The sequence below is a fragment of the Erpetoichthys calabaricus genome, chromosome 4, assembly GCF_900747795.2.
Source record: "Erpetoichthys calabaricus chromosome 4, fErpCal1.3, whole genome shotgun sequence".
Lineage (NCBI taxonomy): Eukaryota > Metazoa > Chordata > Cladistia > Polypteriformes > Polypteridae > Erpetoichthys > Erpetoichthys calabaricus.
The window spans coordinates 334,385,440-334,410,729 of NC_041397.2; the positions used below are offsets into that span (position 1 = coordinate 334,385,440).

General features: G+C 45.1%; 2 protein-coding genes and 1 long non-coding RNA gene across 28 annotated transcripts in view; 1 reads left to right on the plus strand and 2 right to left on the minus strand.

Moving 5' to 3' along the window:
• The window catches only part of LOC127527483 (uncharacterized), a 1,026,648-nt gene that overhangs the window by 151,503 nt on the left and 849,855 nt on the right, over positions 1-25,290 (plus strand). The window contains exon 1 of one of the 2 annotated variants that reach the window (XR_007934787.1): positions 14,636-14,780. The exons of the other annotated variant lie outside the window; for it this stretch is intronic. This is a non-coding gene — a long non-coding RNA (uncharacterized LOC127527483). Of the gene's footprint in view, positions 1-14,635; positions 14,781-25,290 lie in introns of those variants that run through there. 2 annotated transcript variants of the gene reach the window in all.
• LOC114645023 (butyrophilin subfamily 1 member A1-like) overlaps positions 1-25,290 on the minus strand; it is a 355,265-nt gene that overhangs the window by 150,946 nt on the left and 179,029 nt on the right. For 3 of the 23 annotated variants that reach the window (XM_051926404.1, XM_051926412.1, XM_051926400.1), the window contains 2 exons: positions 23,853-24,134; positions 23,028-23,132 (listed from right to left, as the gene is read on the minus strand). The exons of the other annotated variants lie outside the window; for them this stretch is intronic. In XM_051926404.1, coding sequence (XP_051782364.1) covers positions 23,028-23,132; positions 23,853-24,134 — 387 coding nt within the window. The remainder of the gene's footprint in view (positions 1-23,027; positions 23,133-23,852; positions 24,135-25,290) is intronic. 23 annotated transcript variants of the gene reach the window in all.
• The window catches only part of LOC114644157 (butyrophilin subfamily 1 member A1-like), a 339,284-nt gene that overhangs the window by 64,798 nt on the left and 249,196 nt on the right, over positions 1-25,290 (minus strand). For all 3 annotated transcript variants that reach the window (XM_051926427.1, XM_051926428.1, XM_051926426.1), the window contains one exon: positions 15,619-15,983. The gene's annotated coding sequence lies outside the window, so the exon portion shown is untranslated. The remainder of the gene's footprint in view (positions 1-15,618; positions 15,984-25,290) is intronic.

The following is a 25,290-nucleotide window of genomic DNA, read 5'->3' on the forward strand; positions in this document are numbered from 1 at the left end:
ACGGACCGGTCGGGGGGAGGGGGGGGGTGGGGGTTGGGCAGTTTTATACACAATTTACATAACATTTCTTTTATTATTAAGTTATTAAGCAGTTCGCATACGTTTGCAGTCTGAGATTTTCTTCTTTTTTTGCATATAACAAAGACATATGCTTTACATTTGCCATTCCTACAGATTGCACATCACAAATATTAACACTGTTATCTTTTTTTTCGTGTCTGCCGTTTCTATAGGAGGGTGACAATGAGTTAAATTCCAATGGATGTTTTTCAAATGTTGACAAGCAATAAGCAAAAGGAATCACTGAAAACCACAGACAACAAAAACAGCAAACAAAAAAAAAAAACAGTACGAGGAAAGTTTGAAGAAAGAGATTTTTTTTTTTTTTTACAATGTTTCTGTTTGGGGATCGTTGTGCAAACGTGTACAACTGAGCTGTGACCACAGATCTAACTGCTCTGTGGATGATTCATTCAGGCATTTCAAGGTCACCTCGTTGTAATGAAAGCATCTGCTGAATGTACTTCGTAGTAACGCGATTTCTATAGACTCGTGTCATATGGGGAAACTGTCAGGACCGTAACAATACTTTGTTGTAATACTCTCTCACCTCGGTGTCTTACCAATAGATTACACACAGAAATATATGATGTATGGCCTGTTTGGCCCCTCATAGTCTCTCTCCTCTCTCTGTGCCGCTGCAAAGCCCCGCCCGCCTAGCGTTCTGAAAAGTCTGAATGAGTCTCCGTTGCCGGCAGTTCTCTCATGGCCCGGCTGTCAGACGGCTGCAGCCCGGTAGTGGGCCGCGGACCTGGGGTTGGGGACCCCTGCTATAGACCACCACCTCAGACAGCTGATAAAAGATTTCATCCCAATGTAACTCAGTCACTGCATGACCTTCATTAGGAGGCTAAACCTGTGCAAAAAACTTTAATGACACAAACTTGAATGGCGAGCCGGCATATGTGGGAGGATGACTGTGGTCTGGTAGTGAGAGCAAAATAATGACGAAATTCATTAACTCAAACAGTATGAATAAATTAAACTGTATTTAAATTCTACAAAGTCTTCATACTGGACACATATTAGAAAGGTGAGGCACAATATAGAAAGGACAGTAAGCCATTTGTAAAGATTTTTACATGGACGATGGTTTCAAATCCTTGCCCTCTGTTGAAGCCTCTACCTGCCACACTTGATCCACTCCAGTTTGCCTATCGGATAAACAGATCGACAGACTGAACTGAATGTGGCCCTCTCCCACCTGGACCAGAAAAACACATACGTGCGGATGCTGTTCATCGATTACAGCTCCATTTTCAATACCACAATTCCATCCATGTTGGTTATGAAACTATGTGATCTGCTCATCAGTGCCTCCCTGTGCAACTGGATCCTGAGCTTCATGACAGGCAGACCACAAGGATGGTAAGGATTGGCAATGTCACCTATTCTACGCTGACACTCAACACCAGTGACCCCAAGGGATGTGTGCTCAGCCACCCTTGTTGTATGCCGTGTTCACCCGTGACTGTATGGCCACACACAATTCCTGTGCTATCAATTCACATTGATCAATGGCGCTGCCTCTCTGGTCCCAGCCATCCCAGCCGCAGATTCTTCACACTCCTGCCATCTACAGATGCATCCAGACCCACACCAGCAGGTTCAGGGACAGTTACTACCCACAAGCTATCAGGCTACTCAACTGCTGAATTACTGATCACTTGACAACAGCAGGTATTTTTAAAAATACTGGTCATGTTTAGACTTCCTACATACATATGCACTACACTCCCTTGCTTGATAGATATTTAATATTTTATTACGCACCTTACTATTTCATTCTTACCTTTTTCTCCTACAGTATGTTTCTAATGTCAAGTGTTATTTTATTTTGTCCAAGAATTTCTGTACTGGTAATAATGTTCCATTGTTAATCTCACTAGTGTCATCCTCAATAGGATCCGTGATCACTTGCTCACCTACCATCGACTGGAACAGTCTGGTTTTACGTCTAAGAAGTCTACCATCGACTACATCCTGGCACTGAGGGTTCTCCATCCATCCATCCATCCATTGTCTCCCGCTTATCCGAGGTCGGGTCGCGGGGGCAGCAGCTTGAGCAGAGATGCCCAGACTTCCCTCTCCCTGGCCACTTCTTCTAGCTCTTCCGGGAGAATCCCAAGGCGTTCCCAGGCCAGTCGAGAGACATAGTCCCTCAAACGTGTCCTGGGTCTTCCCCGGGGCCTCCTCCCGGTTAGACGTGCCCGGAACACCTCACCAGGGAGGCGTCCAGGAGGCATCCTGATCAGATGCCCGAGCCACCTCATCTGACTCCTCTCGATGCGGAGGAGCAGTGGCTCTACTGTGAGCCCCTCCCGGATGACTGAGCTTCTCACCCTATCTTTAAGGGAGAGCTCAGACACCCTGCGGAGGAAACTCATTTCAGCCGCCTGTATTCGCGATCTCGTTCTTTCGGTCACTACCCATAGCTCATTTCCATAGGTGAGGGTAGGAACATAGATCGACTGGTAAATTGAGAGCTTCGCCTTGCGGCTCAGCTCCTTCTTCACCACGACAGACCGATGCAGCGCCCGCATTACTGCGGATGCCGCACCGATCCGCCTGTCGATCTCACGCTCCATTCTTCCCATACTCGTGAACAAGACCCCGAGATACTTGAACTCCTCCACTTGGGGCAGGATCTCGCTACCAACCCTGAGAGGGCACTCCACCCTTTTCCGGCTGAGGACCATGTTCTCGGATTTGGAGATGCTGATTCTCATCCCAGCCGCTTCACACTCGGCTGCGAACCAATCCAGAGAGAGCTGAAGATCACTGAGGGTTCTCATCGAGCACAAATGCGAATATCAGCAGAGTTACTTTACAGCCTTTGTCGATTTTTGTAAATCATTCGACTCAGTTGATTGAGCTGCCCTGTGGGACATCCTGAGGGTTCGTGGGATCCCCTTGAGGTTGCTGGATATCATGGCCGGCGTGTACACTGGTACTGTGAGTGCTGTGCAAAGTGGAGGCAGGACCTCTGCGTTTTTCCCAGCTGATTCTGGGGTTCGTCAGGAGTGTGTTCTGCTCCTACTCTGTTCAATGATCACATGGACTGGGTGTTGGGAAAGGTCATGGGGTCCAGCGGCTGTGGGGCATCTGTTGGTGAAGAGAGGTTCACGGATCTTGACTTTGCCGACAATGCTGTGATCTTCGTGGAGTCAGTGGAGGCTCTGATCAGGACACTGGAGAGACTGAGTGAGGAGTCTGAGTGTCTGGGCTTGCTAGTGTCCTGATAAAAACCAAGATCCACGCCTTTAATGACCTCTTGGGCACGGCCATCAGCAGTGTGTCTGTCTGCACAGAGAGTGTTGACCTCATTGAGAGGTTTACTTACCTTGGCAGTGACATTCATGTGACTCTGGTGACTCTTCCTGTGAAGTCAGTAGACGGATTGGGAGAGCATGGGGGGGTCATGAGGTCACTGGAAAGGGGTGTGTGGCGCTCCCGATATCTATGCAAAAAAAGTCTTTAGAGTCCTTGTGCTTCCTGTCTTGCTATATGGTTGTGAGACATGGACGCTATCCAGTGACCTGAGATGAAGACTGGACTCCTTTGGTACTGTGTCTCTCCGGAAAATCCTTGGGTACCGTTGGTTTGACTTTATGTTGCTCATGGAGTCCCGAATGAGGCACATGACCTGCATTGCGAGGGAGCGTCAGTTACGGCACTACAGCCTTGTGGCGCGTTTCTGAAGGTGATCCGGCTCGTAAGATCCTTATTGTTGGGGACCTGAGTGGCTGGACCAGGCCAAGGGGTCACCCACATAACACCTGGGTGTGGCAGACAGAGGGTCATTACAGGAGGGTGGGACTGGACCGCGTGTCTGCCTGAGGGGACACGCCAACTGGGATGCCGAGTTGTTTCATTGTGTAGTAGGTGCTCCCCAACTTGACTTGACTTGTTATGTGTATATGATAATTGTAAGAATGGACGCTGTATAGCACCCGACCCAACACAGACTGGACACGGGAGGCACGTGTAAAACAAACAAACTTTTATTTTTCTTTGTCTGTGGGCTATGCCTTCCCCATACCCACAGACACAACACAGTCCCAAGCACTTAAGCACAGCACTCTTCTTCTCTTTTTGTCAGCACCACCACTCCTTCCAGGCAACCTTGTCCTCCTCCTCACCAAACTCTGGCCACTGAGTTTATAGTTCACCCAGAAGTGCTCCAGGTGTTTGATCACCGAGTTCCGGCTGCACTTCCGGGTGTGATGTATACGCTGCCCACATGGGCTCAGGAGTCCCAAACACAGCACCCCCTGGCAGTGACTGGAGGACCCAACAGGGCTGCACCCAACTCCAATTCCCAGGGAGCCCTGTGGGAAACCGAGGCACTGCTCCACCCTAGGAGGGCAGCCATCTAGCGTCCAGGGGGAGGTACTGCAATGTCCAGGGCTGCTCCCCCTGAATATAGTGTGCAGTGGTATCCTGGCTGGGCATGGATGCCAGCCGCCTACCACACAATAAAGTTTAAATTTGCTAAAAGAACACAAGACATGCTTGTTTGTTCAAATCTCATGTTGTACAGAACTGCTTCTAACCGTATGCAGGTAATTAAGGCCTTTCCATCCCAAGATTGTGCTCACGACTTGAGGGATTTAGATCCAGGAGCGGACATATTGCCAATACAATGCAGTCCTGGCCTGATTTGGAATTTAAATACTGACACCTTTGCATTTTAAGTAAATCGGGAAGAGAAACCCTTCACTTGTGTGTTTGTCATGTTTTGTTTTCCATTAATGGATAATATGATCCTTGAGGTCTCACTGCTCCAGTGACTATTCAGGGCTAAGTAATACTACAGGAACTGACTACAGAGATAAGTGATTAGGTTTTCTCACTGTCTCTAGAAAAAGAAACTGTGTGGGACAGGTGAAGAAACTCTCTGTGTGCTCTGTCTGACCTCCATGTCCCACGTCCATATTTCTTTACTCCCCTAGAAGAAATACAGATTAGGAAACTCTGTGTATTCTGTGATGCCTCTGTTAATTCAATAGTGGCCGTAGTCTTCATGAAAATCATAAACCTTAAAAGACAATGCAGTGTTGAGTTTGTTATGGGAAATACAAAGCTGGCGCTGCGTCATGAACTCTCTGTACCAACACAAGAGCTATGACGTGCAGTGTTAGCAACAGAAATGGCAGAGCTCATCTCATCAGAAATGGATGTTGAACTTGAGGAGACTGAATTTAACATGGACAGCAAGGTAGCGTTATTAGAGATATTATCATCCATACTTTGAGGTGTGGTGGATTGCCGGCATTTTACTCCGGCCCTCACCCCCAGGCCGCCAGGAGGAGCTCTCCCGACAGCATGATGGTGCCCCGAGTTCCAGCAAGGCCTCATGGACTATGTAGTGTTTATACACAGCCCTGCTGGATACCTTGGGGGCCACCGGGAGTCGCTGTAGAGGGGCCAGCGGGCTCTTATGTGCCCTATAACTCGGGAGTGCGTCATCATCATGTGACAGGAAGGAACAACGTGCTCCGGGCTGAAGAAAGGAATGTTTACCCTGACCCGGAGGGAATAAGGACTTGGGGGTTTGGACAGGAACCACTTCCGGGTCAGGGGATATAAAAGGACTGTGGGAAAGCCCAGAGACTGAGCTGAGCTGGGAGGTAGGAGGGCGAAGTGTCTGGGCGAGGAGGATTGGTTTATTGAGAGAGAATTGTGTTTATGAGTGTGGAGTGGAGGGTGCTTTGTGCACTGTGTGTAAACAAAATAAATAGTGATTACACTTTCACCTGGTGTTCAGAGTGGTACCTGAGGGTTCAAGAGGTGGACCACGCCTCTATCTGTTACAGAGGATAGAGGTACAGTGCCCTCCATAACATTTTAGATAAAGACACGTTTGTCCTTGATTTATCCCTTTGCTCCACAGTTACAAATTGCAAGTCAAACAATTCAAATGTGATTACAGTGCACATTGCAGACTTTCATTTAACGGGATTTGCACACATTTCGGTCACACCATGTAGACATGACAATACCTTTTAGGACACCATCATTTTGGGACACAGCAATAGCAGATCTATTAAGGCCATCAGATTTAGTTCTTTGTCGCATATCCCAGTGACTGCTTGAAGTCTGTGATTCATAGACACCACCAGGTGCTGAGGATCTTCTCTGGTGGTGCTGTGCCAAGCCTCTCATGCGGCCATCTCCAACTCCTGTTTGTTTTGTGGTGTTTGTCCCCCTAAGTTTTCTCTTCAGTTGGATTTAAATCAGGTGACTGACTTGGCCATTGAGGAATTTTCTGTTTTTTAGCTTTGATAAACTTGTGTGTTGCCTTAGCAGTCTGTTTGGCTCATTATCTTGTGAAGGCATTTAGTGAAACTTGAGCAGATCAGATGTTTCTCTACACCTCAGAATTCACTGTGCCACTGCCGTCAGCAGTTCTATCATCAATGAAGAGAAGTGTGCCAGGAACTGTGGCAGCCACACATGCCCAAGAAAAAACACCCCAGCACCATGTTGAACGGATGAGGTGGTCTGCTTTGGATCTCAGACAGTTCTTTTCCATTTCCACACTTTGCTCCGGCTGTCACTCTGATGCAGGTTCATCGTTGTCTCTTCAAGACCTTTTCCCAGAATTCTGCAGGCTCCTTGAAGTCCTTTTTCCCAAACTGTAATCTGGCCATCTTGTTTTCGTGGCTAACTAGTGGTCTGCATATTGCTGTGTGGCCTCTGTATTTCTGTTCATAGTCTTCTGCTGATAGTCGTCTCTGACACACACACTTCTGCCCCCCTGAAGGCTCTTTCTGATCTGTCAGACAGGCGATTGGGGCTTTTTCTTGACCACAGTGAAAATTCTTCTGTTATCAGTACTGGAGGTCTTCCTTGGCCTACCAGTCCCTTCGTAATTATTGAGCTCACCAGTACGTTCTTTTTCTTCATAATTTTTCAGACAGTTGATTTCAGTCATCCTAAGGTTTTACCGACCTCTCTGATGGTTTTATTCTTGTATTTCAGCCTCATAATGGCTTCTTTAACTTTCTTTGCATAGTTGTTGTCCTCATATTGAACAATGGCACCTACAGACTCCAAAAGGTGGAAGCAAACCAAGGTATCTTATGAAACCATGAAACACATCTGAGGAATCACAAACACCTGTGACTCCAAGTGTGCCAAACTTCATGCTGACCTGAAAGGGGGGCACCATGTGGAAAAAGTATTGTCATTTCAACATGAAATGTATGCAAATCTCTTAAATTACAGTCTGCAATGTGCACTTTAATCATGTTTGAATTGTTTAATTGTTGTTTTCCCAAAGGCAGTGCACTAAGAACACTTGATCTCTCAATAAATGAGAAAGAAACGTTCAGAGATGGAGGTCGTATTAGTGAAGTTAAACTTTCTCTCAAAGAGAAGACCCCTCTGTTATTCCCTGGAAGTCTTGATATTGTTTCTTTGTTAGTGCCATTACCATGAGCAGACTGAATATCAAGGATGTCTCTTCACTGAAGGAGCTCTGCGTGTCGCTGGAATACGGATAGTTGGTGTAAAAAGAGTTATAAGCAGTACCATATTTAATATGTCATTTGACGGGCACTGTTGTATATTTCAAACTCAGAAGATGGCTGCCTTACCTGCTGATCGGCTGAATACAGAACCTCCCTTTGCTAATGTAGAGCTTGATGTGTTCAGTCCTTGGACTTTTGCTTCACGTCATACTTAAGGAGGTCAAGCAGACCAGTAATGGAGGACAGTCAGATTTACCTGTGTGAGTATCAGAGTGTTAGTTGAATCCATGGACACTTGGTGTTTCATCAGTGCCTTCAGATGGTTCATCTCTGTTAGGCGCTCAGTTAACAGCATCTGCTCTGATAGAGGGACTTATTTTATTGGGGATTTATAAATTCCATCAGACTTTGACATTGACTGTGTTGAAGGATATTTCTCTGAACATTCCTGAACATCCAACCCTCTGCATTCTTCACACATGGCAGGGGTGTATGAATGCATCATAGGTGTGACTCGGATGACACTTAATTGCACATTTTTAGGGACAGTAAGACTCACTCATGCGTCTCTGTAACTTTCATGGCCGAAGAGATGGCTAATATGAATGCTAAGCTCTGATGACCCAGAAGACCCACAGCCACTAACTCCTTCCACACTGCTCACCCAAATGGCTGTCATGTTTAAAGCTCATCCTGGTGACTTCAATACTAAAGACGTGCACAAGGGCCACTGGAGACAAGTGCAGTGTTTGGCCAATGGCTTTAGGGACAAATGGAGGAAACAGCACAACTGTACTCAGCAGTCATGTAGTGACTGGCAAACTGGAGAGCCGAACTGAAACGTGGAGATGTGGTCCTAGTGTGGAACTGTCAGTCTAAAGACACAATTAGACCCCTGGACTGATAACTAGAGGGGCTCCTAGTGGGGATGGCAGAGTCTGTACAGCTGAGGTTAAAGCTGGTAAGGAAAGTGAAACTCAAACAGGCCAGTATCTGAACTTGTTCTCATTATTTCATCACAGTTATTCACAATAACTTACAAGATGTTTTTATTTGCATACATTAATCATTTTTTATTGTCCCATACTGTTGTGTTTAACACTCTAAATGTGTGAACCTCGTGATGTCTGTCGTTGTTGAGCTGCTATACAGAGGGGCGGTCCCAATGTAAATTAGTGTAACCACGGCAACCAAAGCCTTCTTTAGGCCCCAAGTTCATCCTGAACGTGATCAGTAAGGTCATATCTGTACAAGTTCACCGTTATCTATTACTATTTACAGTTCAGAAGCCGTTAGTGAGCCGTTTGTTATTTGTGTGCTGCTCTTCACTTGTCACTCCGCTGTGTTTGGATTGTTTCACTTGCCTTTGAGTTATGGACTCTTTGTTTCTTCACTTTGTAGTTTCACGCCTGCTCTTTGTTAATAAACTGGAGATTCGTACGCCTCGTGTCAAGGTGGTCTGCAGGATGATAAACTGATAAAGGGGGGAGTTCAGCTGCCTGAAGGTCTATTAAGTCGACCAAACATGGAGGAGGCGCTGAACTGCACAGAAAGAGCAAACTGACGAGAACATTTTGGTTTTGTGTGTCGGCTGAGACCTGCAGGTGGGCTCTCCTCGTGACTTCCACTTTAAAAATTCCTAAAACTCAAGGTCACGCTCTTGGGGTATGAAGACCCACCTTGGAGTTGTGTCATGGTCACACAAGTAACAATTCCATTTGTGATTCAGAAGTGTATAAAGCCATTTGTAAATTGTAACATAAATTGTTATGCTGATGTGGTGTTCTGTGTTCTGTGCCATGGTGACAATGCTGGAGCAGACATGACAAGACCCCAACAGAGAACTCAACATGGACTTTGAACTTTTGTGTATTTTGTGCATTCAAAGCACCAAAGATACACTCAGGGAGGGTGAAGACAAAGACCACCAAGAACAAAACCTCACATTTCTGACTACCCACTGGACCACACTGAACACCTGTTGACCACTCCTTATGGTTCTAGTGGCCCCCCACATGCAGTGACTTCCCTGTCCAGTGTGACTTTGTGGTGTCATCGATCATCTCGTCACACTGAAAGACCTCAGCATTTAACCGTTTAAAGATCCAAGGAAGCCAAAGCCTCCTGTGACGCTGCTCTATTATAAAGTGACAACAAGAGGAGGCTCCAGTGACACGACTGTCATCATTAACATGTCGTCATTGGGAATGTGACACCACAGACGTGGCAATGAAAACACAAGACTCTAAAATGTGTGGTCCATTAAGAGGGAGTGTGGTTGTGGGCTTCACTGCATTACAATACGATTATAAAATTAGAAGCAAACTTGGATTGTGAACTCGAATTGCACAGAAAATAAAAACAAGATTGATGGATTCGGTGCCATTTCAAAATCAATTCATGATTTGATGATCTTTTGTCATTTCTTTGTATTTTAAAATAGACACTTCTGGAAAAATCAGCACACGTCATCATCATTATAGGCATTCCCATAATGCTGCACTTTTGAACTGAAGACCCGCCTCCCCCCACCAATCATTGGTCAACTGTTCTGTCTTCAGCTCAAAAAGTCAGTCCCATGTGACTTGCATTTCTGTTTATGGCATGCGCTGATTTTTCTGGCAGTATCTGTGTAACAATAATTTACTAACACGTCAGAGTTTTGTACTGTAGGTGGCAGATGGGATGGACAGGCAGGAGGATCCTTTACTCAGACGGGAGGCCCTGAGTGACCAGAAAGGCCAAGAGGAGGAGGATGTCACCGTGACGCTAATACAGTATAGTACAGATAGATACGTACTGGGGCAAGATTCTCAATACGCTTTAGATATGAGCCGCAATGAGCAATATGCCAGCGAGTTTACAACGGGAATAAAAAATGACTTTAAAAGGTGTTTGGACTTACCATCAGGCTGTTTGTTTCTTTTTTTTTTGGATGTTCCGCCGTTTGTTTCGGGTACAAGTCTCGCGTGTAACATTCCACTTTTACTGACCGGTGTTTTAAAGATGGCGCCGAAGCTAAACGCAGTCACGGGTGCCTGAGAAGGACGAAAGACAGCAATAGGAGGAGTCCAAGTTGGATTAGTGGTGTAGGAGTACCGTCATGTTTCAATTTGTATCTCAGTAACCTCAAGTTTAGGTATAAATGTTTTTGTTGTTTTGTGTTTTATTGTCTGTATTTTGTTTTCGGATATTTTGATCTTTACTTGAAGTGTATGATTTCCCCAGCAGGCCTGAAATGGTATCGCCCTTTGTTTAGGCAAGCCGACCCTGGGAATGGAGAAGTCTTCATAAGTACAGTTGTGACCACAAGAGGGGGGACGATCATTCAGAGAGAATTGAGAAGGGTTAGGAGTGCGGGGCACGCCAGACTAAGAGGTGCCTGGTGGCTGAGCTGCTGGTTGATGTAAAGGAGAGGGTTAGACTCCTGAGGACAAAACACGGCTCCTGAGATTTGTATTTTGAGGAGTTGTACTTTTGACCGGGACTGAAACAGAATCCAGTTTGGTTTACTTTTAAGGCTGCTGATGCCCTTACATGGACTAGAATATACTGTATATATATATATTAGGGTAAGGGCGGCACCATGGCGCTGCTGCCTCACAGTTAGGAGATCCGTCTGGGTTTGCTTCCCGGGTCCTACCTGTGTGGAGTTTGCATGTCCTCCCACTGTCTGTGTGGGTTTCCTCCCACAGTCATGCAGCTCAGGTGCATTGGCCATCGTGAATTGTCCTGTGTGTGTGCGTGTGTGTGTGTGTGTGTGTGTGTGTGTGTGTGTGTGTGTGCGTGTGTGCCCTGTGGTGGGTTGGCGTCCTGCCCGGGGTTTGTTTCCTGCCTTGCGCCCTGTGTTGGCTGGGATTGGCTCCAGCAGACCCCCGTGACCTTGTAGTTAGGATATAGCGGGTTGGATAATAGATGGATATTAGGGTAAGAGCCTCTGTGTTTTACAATTTCTGTTTTTCTTCTTTCCTTTCTTTTTCATATCTAGTTTTGTTTTGTCACAGGATTATTTATACGTTTCATTCTTTGTGTATCCTTTTATATCAGCCACTGTTTTTTTCTCTCTTCTCTATCATGGAATAATAAAATTACCTTTTTTTTGAACATCTGCCTCTCTTTTATTACCCCCTCAGTCCTGGTCGGTCCCAAATGACTAGCAGGCCATCTGCTTTAGTAGACAACTTGTGACAGTCACACCTGGATTAGGCCGCCATAATGGACAGACAGACAGCTCAACCACAACTGATGGCGCTTCACCTGAGCAGGAAGCCCCAAATAAATGGACAGGCATCCTGATCGGACATATACTAAATACTTTCCCTAGCCAGGATAAAGGAAGAGGACAGGGAAGGACTGGCACAGAGAGATATTTAATCCCCCCTAGGCATTAGATGGCAGCAGCCGTCCATGACGGTGCCCATTTGGGAACCAGCAGGGAATGCTGGGAGTTGTAGTCCGGCAGCACAGCCCTGCTGGGGTCCATGTTTGCCACAAGGTGGTCCTGCAGGGAGATGTTCTCCCTTATCCAGGAGAGTAGGAGCTGAGAGGATGGAAAGCAGCACTCGACTGGAGGAGGGCAGAGTGGTGGTGAGAGGAGAGAAGACCTGTGCTTGTGTTTGGTGACTTTGGAGAGGTAGTTTGGTAAGAAGCCATCCTTGTGCTTGTGTGATTGTGTTGGGGTTTGGGGCTCACTGGTGTCCTGGTTCCATCACAATACGTTTTGAGTACACCACAGGATAACCGACATGTGGATGATGTGACCTGAGTAACGTGAGATTTTATTTCAGTTTATTTAATTTTCACATTTTTCACATTGTTTGCCTTTCTACACCTTTCTTCACCATTAGCTTGTATTTTATCAAAAACTTTTTAACTCCATTCTGCATGAAATCATGTGATTACTTTTTTTTTCGGCCATCACTACAAACTACATGGGATTATTAAAATATTCAAAAATCCTTTTTGAGTGGAGTATTCATTTAATTTTATCTCAGAAAGGCATGGTGGCACAGTGGTTAGTTTGGCCAGCATAGTTTCTTCACTCTCAGAGACACTTTGAAGACCACCACACCAGTAGAGCCCACTCAGAACTGGTTCAGTTTCTCCTTCCCCACTGACATCACTGCATTTCACTGAGTTTGCTGAAGTCCCCGATCATTTCCATGATTTTGCCCACCTTGAGGTGAAGTGAACTCAGCGGGGTCCACTCATCACTCCTCACCATTCAGTAACAGACGTGATGGCGTCAGAATATAACAAGAGGCCTCTGAAGTCGGTGTGTGACGACACAAACACAAATGTGCTCTGGCGCTCTGCTTCTTCAGGTCTTCATCTTCAGTTTAGAGACAGAAGGCTCACAGCGGTGGAGACTGGCAGCAAAGTGACAAGTGACACTGCAATGGCTACCTGGAATTTTATTGATGCGGCACTCAGCAGGACCATCCTGTTTGTTATTGAGATTTGAGCAAATCTGACATGAAAAGGTCCAAGAACTCCAGCTGAGGGGCAGCCACAGTCACAAATGGAAGTCGACTTGTCATCTCAGAGCCATCAGAAGATGTGGACAATAAAAAAGAAAACAGCAGAGAGCCTGAAACACACGAGACGTCTTGTCATCTAAATCAGAGGAGCGAATGAAAAGATCTGACTTGACCTGAGACCACTGGGGGCTACTTTATGACTGAATTATGAAATCAATCATCATAACTTGTAAGTCACTTTGTATAGAAGTCTCAGCCACATGATGATAAGAGATATCTTGAATTCTAACAGGGACTCTTCAGTCACCTCAAGGACTCATCTGAGGTGTGTGAGTGAAGTGCACAGCTGTAGTTAAAATCGAAATGTGTTTACATTAATTAGATTATTTATAAATGATGGCAGTCTCTGAGATTAAGAAGTGAAATAAAGAAAATACTTTGAGAAATAGACAGTGTCACAGAAATGAGTGACATTGAAGTGACATTAAAATGAATAAATCTGTGCAAATGGCGCCCTCATGTGGATGTGAACAGAATTAACCAAAAAAAATTGAAATCAAGCCATTTTCTGTGTGGATTTTTTCAGGCAGCTTTTTAAACTGAAGGTCACATAAATCTGATTATTTTAATACTGTAGGTTTGTTTTTTGTATTTCCTGTCACACACATCTGCGAAATTGGAATCATTAAAGAATTAATGGTCCACAGGTACACAAGCATGAAGTTCCATGTAACTGGCGTATCTGGGTGGGCTTCCATAAAGTCACAGTGTCACCTGTCACACTTTGTTCTGATGCTCCTCGTTTTCTTTGTCACCTTCTTTGTTACCTTGATGAAATAATTCAACAAACATTAAACAGTTTAATTCATTCATGGAGATCCTGACAGTTTCTGCTTCAATAATTCTCCTCCAGTATTCTCGAGTCTCCTCATCGTATTACAAACAAGAAAGGAGAAGATGAGCAAACATTCAAGTTCAGGTTTACTGCCAAGTGTGCAGATTACAGGAAACTCTGACTTGTCTGCTTGACAAACATGAAACATCACGTTTAGAGTTTCATTAACATGTGAGAAAGTCAAAGATACAAACAGTGAGACCTCGACATGTGTGTGGTGTTGTGTGCAGATGAGAGCAGTGACTGTGATTAGTGAGAGGAAGAGCATGAAGATCACGCTGATGACACGAGTTTATCTACAACTGCAAAGTCACTCAGCAAATCTCCATCAGTGACGTCAACTTTCATGCTGCAGGCCGGCGTGTATTTGTAGAGGCTTCTGTTCAACAAATGTAACTTTATTATTATTATTATTATTATTATTATTATTATTATTATTATTATTAAAGTCCCCAAGTGGCCCAGTGCTTCACAGCTCCTTACATCAATTCCCAGCATGCTCAGTGTCTCTGTTCTCCTGGTGTCACATGACTTTTCTCCCAGTTCTCCCAGTTGCACATCCCCTGGTAACTGGTAACACCAGACAAACACACTTGCAGCTCTGTGCCTGACTCTATTTGAGTTCATTTATAAATTACAGACAAAGTGACATTTCTGAGTCTCACATACGCCTTCGCACTGAAATGCACAACAAATAAACTGATTCAGACGAGGACAAGATTAAGGAATTTGGGTCCATTTTTAATTATTTTAATTACACTTCGTGACCACAAGAGGGTGCCATTCACACACAATTCTGTATTCTGTTGTCATTTTTAATTGTGCTGATTTCTGGGAAGTCGTCCATTTTCTAATTCTGTTTCTTCAGTTCTTTTGTCACATCTAGCACTCTGTTCATGTATTAAAGTTATTGTTGTCATTTCTGTAAAACACTCCGACTCCAGCACTGCAGCAGACCACCTGTGTGTGTCACTGAAATAAGTCTATGACAGACACTTTAATCCAAAGGGACTTACAAATCTTGGCTGCCCTGTTAACATACCTCATAAAATGGCCTCTGCTAAGTTGAATGATTCGAGTTCAGCTCTTCATCAGGTCTTCTCATTCGCTTCTATAATAACAAGATGACTCTCATAATTTAAATTTTCCCAGTGGGTGATGAGGGGCAGATAATGTGGACCTCCAGTCAGGTCACTCATGTTAGTGAATGCCGAGTCTGCCGGAGTTTCAAGACTGTGAGGTGGACCCTCTGAGAAGTTCACGAGAAGCCATTTTATCACAGAGGACACCTCACTGATGTCGATGATTTATTTTTGTAATTCCTGCCTTTCTTTATTTTCATTTCTGTTTTATTTCATTTCATCACAAACTCATCTCAGTGTTGATGAACTTCTCACAGACTTACAGTGTTGTGTATTTCAGTCCACGTTTAACAATAGAAGTATATAACGCTAGATATGAATTCATGTTTGTCTGACTGGTGGTCTCGTAGTAGCACAGTGATTGGTGGTCCAGCCTTCAGCTCTGGTGTCGTAGGTTGGTTCTTATCCGTGTTGCCCCCCCACATTGACAGCCCCTTTGACCCTGAATTAGATAAGCGAGTTACAAAATGGACGGTGGTCTCGATATTCAGGGTCTCAGATTTCGTCTGCTCAGCTCACACTCTTCACGTCCTCTCAGTCTTTTAATGTCACAAAGTAGGCACCTCAGGGTCATCAGGACTGACCACCAGCAAGTGACGTCACACAAAGACTGAAGAAAACCAATCCAGTGCTGTGGAGAACACAACCATCTTTGTTGAATTCCTCTTTGAATGTCAAATTAAAGACGCACACTCGGGATTTCTGTTCATTCTCAGACCCTCAGATCAAATTATAAAGATTCACATTTGATTATGGAGCCGACGCTTTGATCCGACGCCATTTAAAAATCCCAAGTGTTCAGTCCTGATGTCTCATTAAACACAGAAATCCTGAAAATGAAAATCAGACGAGCAGCAAACAGCAGGACACCTCAGGGGGCTTTGAGTTCGGTGGTCTGATGTTAAAGAAAGTCTCCATCAGCTTTGTGCTGCTCTGACCTGACATAGAGATGGACAGACGACATTAATACTGAGGGGTCAGTGTGTGCGCAGGGGGCAGATGACCAGAGGGGCCGCGTTTTTACCACCGTCATTATTAGAAGGACTGAAGAACGGATAGAGGGGCTCAGTGAAGGAGTCTGTGAAGGTGTACAGGTGAGAGCGGGACTGGCCATTGTAAAAGGAGACCTGACCTTCATCATAGTCCAGAAAGACCCCCACTGTCTGGGGCTTCACTCTCAGGGGTAGGTGGAGAGGACGGCCAATGAGAGCCGCGTACTCGTTCTCATTCCTCAGCCCTACAGTCCAGAGTCCATCATATGGTGTCACTGTAATCCCCCCCTTCCTGTTGATCGACTCTCTGGCGACTCCTAAAGTCCACTCAGTCTTCCCCCCGACCTCCACCTCCCAGTAGTGTCTCCCTGACGTGAATCCTTCTCTGGCCAGGACACAAGGGCTGCGGTCAAACCTCTTTGGATTGTCCGTCACTCTCTGTCGTATGTCTGTGCCTCTCACTTCTTTCCCGTCTTCAGACACAATGAGATATGGATGTGCAGTCTCAGGGTCAAAAGTGACATCAGCTGAGGAGAAGAAAGAAGAAAAGAGGAGACGTCAGGAAATCAGGGGACTTGAGGAAGACAACAACACATTTACACTCCTTGAAGGACCTGAACATTAAAAAGACAAAGACGTCAAACAGCTCGTGTTCACTTCTCACCTTTGAGTTTTTATTTTTACAAACCAAAGCCCACCAAGCCCCTCGTGTGTCTCTTTGTGTCACTGCTCGGCCCCCCCCTGTGACCTCTGACCTCCTCCACTCGCCTGTCTGCCATTTTATCTTCATTTAACCCTAAAGAGCCTGATCACCACGCTGTGACCTCAACAGCAGAAGAACGGTGACATTTTAATAAAAGACGAATCACACAGCGAGGATTTGTTAAAGACACAAACAAGAAGACCACCAGTGAGGCCTGGCACTCGTTCACAGACTCACCAGCAGCTCTCAGACTTGTCGTCACTAACCTGAGGGTCTCATGTCCCCCCTGGCCTGTTGTCCTCCTGTTCCTGTCATTCCTGTCCACTTTGATTCATTTTGTGCTGCTCTGCTCTGCTCTGTCGGTCATTCTGTCACTTTTCTCGTCCTTACACTGCGTTTGTGGCCTTTTATTTAGCAGACCCCCCCACTTTATGTTTCTCAGTTCCTTGTCAGAAGTGACAACGGGGGGCACTGAATTTATGACACTGAATCTAACAACACAAGATGGCCGCCTGTCAGTGATGAGGATGAACTCAAATACACAAGTGTCACAAGTCATCAGTCAGCAGGGACACCATGTGACAGGTCAGTACAGGTGAGGGGGGCTTTAATAAGGAGAGGGAGGACGAGAGGACATACAAGGTGACAACAAAGGACAGGACAGCAGGACAAAACACAAAGTGGCACTAAAGAGGGGACAGGACTGGACACTGAGGGGTCTGAGAATGGACAGCGGGCCCTGTGAGAACTCAGCAGCACTCAGTTTACTTTAAAAAGTGCAAACGTTGTGAGTGAAAACCTCAAGTGTGTCCTCAATGTTGTCATCTCACAAATACTTCAACATCGACATGCTGGAAATGTAGCAAATTCATGGTGGGCCTGAGAAAGGGTCTGCACTGAAACACAAGAGGGTCCTAAGTGACAGAAGGGACATCATGGAGTCTTTAAGTAGCAGGATTAGTGACAATGACACGCAGTGCTAATCGGTACGAGACCACCGAATCAAAATGACCTTCTGAGAATAAAGTCTACAAGACAAACGAGTGTCCTTTGTACTGAGGAAGACATCTGAGGAGTTCTGTCTGCACGAGGAGGGTCCGGTCTTTAGTTCTGTCTTTACTGACTTGTCTGATGTTCTTGGAACACAAAATAAAGTAATGTCCGCCTGCCAAGGAGAATCCAACTATTAATGACAGAGGATTATTTAGGGAACTTCATAGGAATAAGATAACTAGCGATATTCAAAGAGACCACCAGGGGGCAGTAGAGGCTGAGGTCTTCCTGTTCCTTAACTAGCAGCTCATCTGCCTTTAAACACACAGAACAAGCAGCCATCCATTGTCATAACCTGCTTATCCAGGGCAGAGTCGAGGGGCACAGCAGGCATCAGGGCAAGGCAGGAACAACCCATGGACGGGACGCCAGTCCATCAGCGGCAGACACTCAGACACACATCAGGGCTAACTGAGCGTCACCGGACCACCTAACCTGCATGTCTTTGGAGCACACGGAGGAGACCCACACAGTCACAGGCAGAACATGCAAACTCCACACAAGGAGCCCCAGGATGTGAACCCCAGTGTCCTTACTGGGAGACGGCAGTGCTACCACTGTGTCACCATGTCACCCACATAGAGGGGCCTCAGCCATTAACTCAGACCTGGGGGACAGTCACAGAGCTCACAAGGTGCTGCTTCTCATGGTCATGATGGTGACACGTTTAACATGAAGACACAAAGACTAAGACACAGAAAATGAGAACTTCATCCTAAGGTCACGACTGGCTTATCAACCGTACCTGCTGAGCTGCATATTCTCCTCCATTCTGTAAAATAATAAATAAAGAAATAAACTTAATGAGTCCAATAAAGAGTGAGACTTGAGAGACCCCCAGTGACCCCCAGTTCAAATATTGTACCTGCATTCGTGACGCGTTGTGACTTTTCTGCAGAAGAAGAGAGCTGCGTTACTGAGTGGATAATCAGGTGGGTCAACTTAAAACATCATCTCTTCAGTTCTCACTCACAACTTTCATTTACTTTCATTTTCCTCTTCTGACGTCTTAAAATACCTTTACATCTCAAATGTCCTTCATAAAGACCCCTTATAATAGACAGCAAAACAATGGACATGACAATAGCTGGAGTGCCAAGCACAGACTGAAAATGGATTTGCAGAATTAACAGCCTACTGGCCTTTGGCTTTGAATCTGCGTGACGTCTGATGAAGAAGGAACAGAATTATTGATGTTATTAGGAGTGGAGGTCCTAGCAGTGAGACTTCTGACCGTGTTCTGGTGACCACAGAAATGAACGCTGCAGGTGTAAATTAGTGTGACTGTAATACAATAAGACACGTGCCAGTCATTGTAACTGTGGTGCCAGCTAGGGGCACATCTCCTGTTGGCATTTCTGAGCGTCAAGTTCATATGACCTGCTCTCTCGTCACAAACTGGATGGTCAGTTGATATCAGGTGGTCCTGTTTATGCATCTGTTTACTTCGTGTGCCTTTGTGTTCTGTTTACTTATTAGGTGGACAGACCCTCGTCTTTACCAGTTTGTCTCCTCCTTATGGCCTTGCTATTTGTCTTCTTTGTCAGTTCAAATGATTTCTCAATGCCAACTGTCTGAGTATCAGTGACCAGAAACAAACTGCTGTGTGAACTGAGAAATCAGAGTGACAACAGGGGACTAAACTTCTATCAGGTGTGGAGAGCAGCCCTGACACAGACAGGCAGCCACCGATGGTCTCAAACCACACACACGTTTATTATACATTACTATTTACCAGTTCTAACGCACACAACCCAGAGCCCCAGCACCAAGGACCCTCAGTCCAGGCCTCTGTCATAATGCCACTCCTCTCGTCCGAGCTCTGTCCTATTCCACCCGACTCCAGCTACTGAATGGAGGGAGGAGGCCCCTTTTATGTTCACCCAGCTGTGCTCCAGGTGCCTCCTGATGAGCTTCCAGCGGCACTTCCTGGTGCACTCCGGGTGTCCCTGGTTTTCCTTCCCCCAGCACTTCCGGGTGTGGTGGAAGTGCTGATGTCCAGGGCTTTTCAGATGATTGGGTGCCCCCTGGTGGTGACCTCGGGCCCCTATAAGGTTGCGCTTCCATGCTCTGTTCCCGTGGTCCCCATACCAACCAGGGCAGCTGTCCTCTCGTGGTCCGGAGGAGGCATAGTCCCTCTTCCGGTCCCTCCAGGCATCCCAGCTGGGTACCGCACCCAGCTGCTCACCACACAGGTGACATGTGATGCCCACTTCACTGGGTCTTTTCTTAGGGGTTTACAGTTCAAACCACCAATGTGGTGAATCCAAATGTGAGGACAGAAATCCAAATGTTTAATAATCAGACTGAGTGGAACAGACGGAGCTTTAGAATAAAAACAACAGCAAACAAAGGATAAGGAGGACTCTTGTGTTGTGTCCAGTACTACTGAGGTAGGGTCTGAGCCCCAGGACCCTCAAACTGCATTAATCTGATAGATGGACCAACGATAAGAAGAGCAGGACACAAAACATCAAAGAAGAAGAAAATACAAGGCACCTTACTGAGTGGGAATCCATAAGACACGAGAGGACAGCACAGTGGGCACCTCAGGGTGAGAGGGGGGCAGTGTGGGTGCAGGCTAAGAAATTTAAAACAATTATTATAAAATATGAATCCAATTTCAGATATGGAGTAAAAGACAAATCATTTTCATAATAATATTATAAGGAAAAGAATCCATAGACTTCATGTGCTCTCTTAGCTAAACCGCTCGGCTTGGATGTGTCATTTCTGGCACTAGATCTTCACGTCCTTATCGTATTCCTTGAATTTGCTTTCTAAACTTTCTCACACCATTTAAATATTTCACAGTTTTTATTTTGTACTTTAATACAAAAAGGAAGAAATATTTTTTACCAATTTCCTTGTGCAGAAAACAAATAGGAAGGAATCCAACTGTAGACAAAAAGAGAAGAACAAAGTGAACATTTGAGAAGAGAAGTAGGACTGACAACACCAGTCTCTCCATGTGTGTCTGCAGCTGAAAACAAGCACAACTCAGATGAATATTAATATATCATGTCATAATGTCATAACAGATGGAGTGATGTCCCAATTTAAATGTAGGCTGATCCCTTGCCTGGCTGGGAGGCCAAAATGGAAGGACCATATGGATGGAGGCACAACCCTGACAGGATGACTTCCAGCTCTTATCTCAGACAGAGTGCAAAGTTAATGGACAGTCTGGTGAAATACAGTGCAAAGGGCAATATAGCCCCCAATATTAGAGATGGCAGTGTTCTACTAGCTTGGTCTCTGATTTAATACTTGTGAGGTTGCCTGGTACTTGTAGTTCTGATGGACAACCCTGTCAGGGTCTATGGGTGTCACCAGAGGGCACAGTCAGAAAAGAATTTACCTGTTTCATGCAACTTCCCTATGGACCAGAAGTGCTTCCAGAATGCAATGTCATGGCACCAGAAGAAACGTCTCCCTTCACTCAAGGAGTCAGAGTCGGGAGGAAGACAATGACACTCACTGAGGAGGAGCAGAAGGAGACGACAGACATTTACTTGGTGTATTGTTAGAAGTAAGCCTATTGAGGTGTTGTCATGTAATGAAACAATGATCTGTTATCCTGGATTGGTGTTTGACGTGATTAGTATGTGCTGTTCACTGGGGCGCACCCTAGTGGCCACTATATATATAGCAATATGTCTACTATTTTTGATGAGTGATGTTTTTACTAGTTGTTATAATAAGTTTGTTATAATATTAAGTTTAATGTCACTGTCTCTGTGCAGACATTTTAAATCTGTTTTTCTTTTCTTTGTACATGCCATAGCTGAGCCAGATTTAGTACAAAGGGGCTCAGCATTTAGAATTGCTGGGCCAAGAATAGGACAAGATGGACAAAGACAGCTGGAGGAATGTATAGTCAGCCTAAAGACAGAATAGTATACATCTGTCCTCTGTCAGCACAAAATCTTCTTTCCTTGTTTGGAAATGGACTATTTGCTGATGTGAGGGCCTACATGTGGAGAAGACAGTATATAAAGACTTGGGCAGCAGCTAAATACTTTGAAGCCGACAGACGGATGGGTGATATCATCATCCATCCTGAAAAGCCTTCCAGCGCAGCAACAAAAGATGGCAGACTGTATACATCAAGATCCCACCTTGGCATTGTCTTTGCCATAGGCTTCCCATCTGTAATGCTGCGTAAATTGTCAGTAAAGAAAGATAAGTTATTTTCTCTTATGTGATTTTTGCCGCCGTATCACTATGGGAGGGATATCGCCTTTTAATATCATATCTATATAGTTTACGGTTACTTAAAACGCCGCAATTACAAAAGAACTTATTCCAACTAGGGAGCTATACCGCCCCCTAAAGGAACACTAGTGAAGACTTTTTGTTGGCTACAAACTTTGCACCTTTCTTAGTCAGCATGAAGATCAGATACAACTGAACATGGTGGCACAGAGGTTGGTGCTGCTGCCCACACGAGTCATTGTGTTGAACCTGCATGCTTCTCCAATGTCTGCATTTTTTCCACTGTTTATGCTAAAGATACTAAATAAGTTAAGTACGTTAGTGTGTGTGTGTGTGTGTATGTGTGTGTGTGTGAGTGAGTGTGTGTGAGTCACAGACTGGCACATCACAAATTGATGGCTACTGTCGTGTTTCTGCTCTCTGCTACTTTAAAACTGGGTTCTAAAAATAGATGAGTGAATTAATTTTAGATTAAAATCTTCAAATAAATAAAACCTGTTTATTTTTTCTTGTTTATTTTGTGTTTCTCCTTCATTCACACATGAAGCACCAACACAAAGGAGACAAAGAAGACTTCAGTGAACGTGGTGGGCCACATTGGCTCAATGCTGACCATTTTCAAATCGTCTCCTCCTCACATTCAGGCTGGCCGGCCTGATCTCCCGTCTGAGAATTTCCTGACCAGTTCACGTTTATTCAGTCACACCAAGGCCTTCACTAATTTAACAGCTCAGATATGCATGGACTCTGAAGACCCCTGAGAAGCCACCTCACCATCACAGGAGACAGATGAGCAGTGGCCAAGTAGAAAGAGGTAAATCAACACAAGTCGAGACTAAATTAGAGAACAGCAAATTTAGAATTGTACTCACCTATTAAATCATATCTGGTGTTTGTTTCTATGGAAGATAATAAAGAATATAAAGATGAATTATTTATGAATAACTTTACCATTTACTGAGCAGTCTGTCTGTTCTAATGTCGATGTGAGATCTTCTGTCCTCACCTCTCATTCTTCTCCATTGAATGACCAGCAGGGGAGTCACCGCTAAGCAAAGAACCAACAAGACGCAGAAAGCCACCAACCAGCCAGAGACCCCTGGGGAGAAACCTGCAAAATGAGGGGAAGACGTGTGAGTCTGTGAGACAGGAATGAGGTTCAGGTGAGGAAAACACAGAAGAATCCATCAAGTGGGACTCCTTCAGACTAAGGGGAGCATTATGAGACCCTGCATTTACACCACAGATGATGTGCTCCTGTAGCTGGAGCCTGGGACCAAACACACCTTCACACCCAAGACATCAGCGTGTCCATCAGCCCTCTCGTTATCCATCATAAATTATCCAGTATCTCACCTCCATTAATGTCCACTCAATGTCGTTCTCCTCCATTGTTTGTTTCCTACGTCTGTTAACCTACACGTTTACTTTTCATTTCTTTGAATCACGTGACACAGATATATATGGGGGTCCACTCCTAGACTGAGTCACAACTGAATTTTCTATTTTCACGATGGCCTTGTTTCAAAGTCGCACTGCTAGCCAACTGGACCTGACATTGTAGATTTGCTCACGTGTGTGTGTGGTGATGTGAATTCCTGTATTTCAAAGTTCCAACTCTTATTTATATTTCATTTCCACTTATGGATCTTTATTTTAATGTGCATATGGCACAACGTTTAACACAAATTAGTTCCTACGTTGATTTTCCAGGTAATTAGTAAATGGGAGCCTAGCTTTTTAAGCTGATCTACAAATATGTGCTTTAGTGCCACATTCTGTGTAAAAATAAAGTGGCGATGCTGCTAGTGCCACACTATTAATGACGTACTGTAGATGCCAAGTCCGGAGTGCCAGTCTGGCTTTGGTGCTTTACTTCTCATCAGACAGCTGAACACGTTGTACTCCTCCTTCACCGGGAGGACGCTGCTCACTCTCAGAAGACCCTCGGAGTCCCGCTCTGATTTTATTGTGGACTGTGACGTCACGTCTGCCCCATTCATGTCCCTCCAGGTGACTTCTGGTTGGGGGTTCCACTTCTCAGCACTGCACTCCAGTTGGGTCTTCTGGCCTTCAGTGGAGCTGATGGTAATGGAGGGCTGAGCCCCTAAAACTAATGAAACACAAAAGAGTGGAAGATCAGTGAAGAGAAGAAGAAACACTTTACCATCAGCTGACATGGCATACGGTTATGAATGAACTGCTGAAATAAAGGAATTTGGTTGTTTTTGTTTGAAGTGTAGGCTTTGATTTTATTTTGTGTGACTTGTTTCTGATCATTTTATTTATTGCTTATATTTAATGAAACTTGGCAGAGCGTCAGTTTAAAAATGCTTGGGACCAACTGAAGTAAGCTGGCAGGTTTTGAGACTTTGAGGACATTTCTTTGAATGTCTTCACAGTCATAAATAAAGAGACCAGCTATTGAAATATTACTGGCCTGGACTTGAGGAGTTTCTCACCTCAACAGTCCTACAAACCAGAGGAGCAGCACATTTGATCTCTGGATTCCAATTCCTTGGCATGCTGTCTGTGCTGAGAGGCAGGAGCTTTCCATGCTTCTCAGGTGACCTGCTGTCCCACTTGATGTCCCACCTGATGGCATCCAGTGTCAAGTTTTAGCTGGGGTCTTAACCCACTTTAGATGTCGTTTAACCATCTGTGATCTTTTGGTGATTTTTAAAATATTATAATTGTGTATATTTCATGGGCGGCACGGTGGCGCAGTGGGTAGCGCTGCTGCCTCGCAGTTGGGAGATCTGGGGACCTGGGTTCGCTTCCCGGGTCCTCCCTGCGTGGAGTTTGCATGTTCTCCCCGTGTCTGCGTGGGTTTCCTCCGGGCGCTCCGGTTTCCTCCCACAGTCCAAAGACATGCAGGTTAGGTGGATTGGCGATTCTAAATTGGCCCTAGTGTGTGCTTGGTGTGTGGGTGTGTTTGTGTGTGTCCTGCGGTGGGTTGGCACCCTGCCCAGGATTGTTTCCTGCCTTGTGCCCTGTGTTGGCTGGGATTGGCTCCAGCAGACCCCTGTGTTCGGATTCAGCGGGTTGGAAAATGGATGGATGGATGTATATTTCATTGTTTTTGTCCTTATGTATGTTATGTTTATAATCTTGCTCTGTTTATTACTTACCTGTTCTGTTTTAGCATATCTAGTTATACACCTTATTTCCTTTATAGAGTTTCAGGGCTGCAGGACCACCCTGAGATGATGTTGATTTGTATCACACAATGTCACTGATTCCAGGTTTTCTCATTTTCTGATGGTATT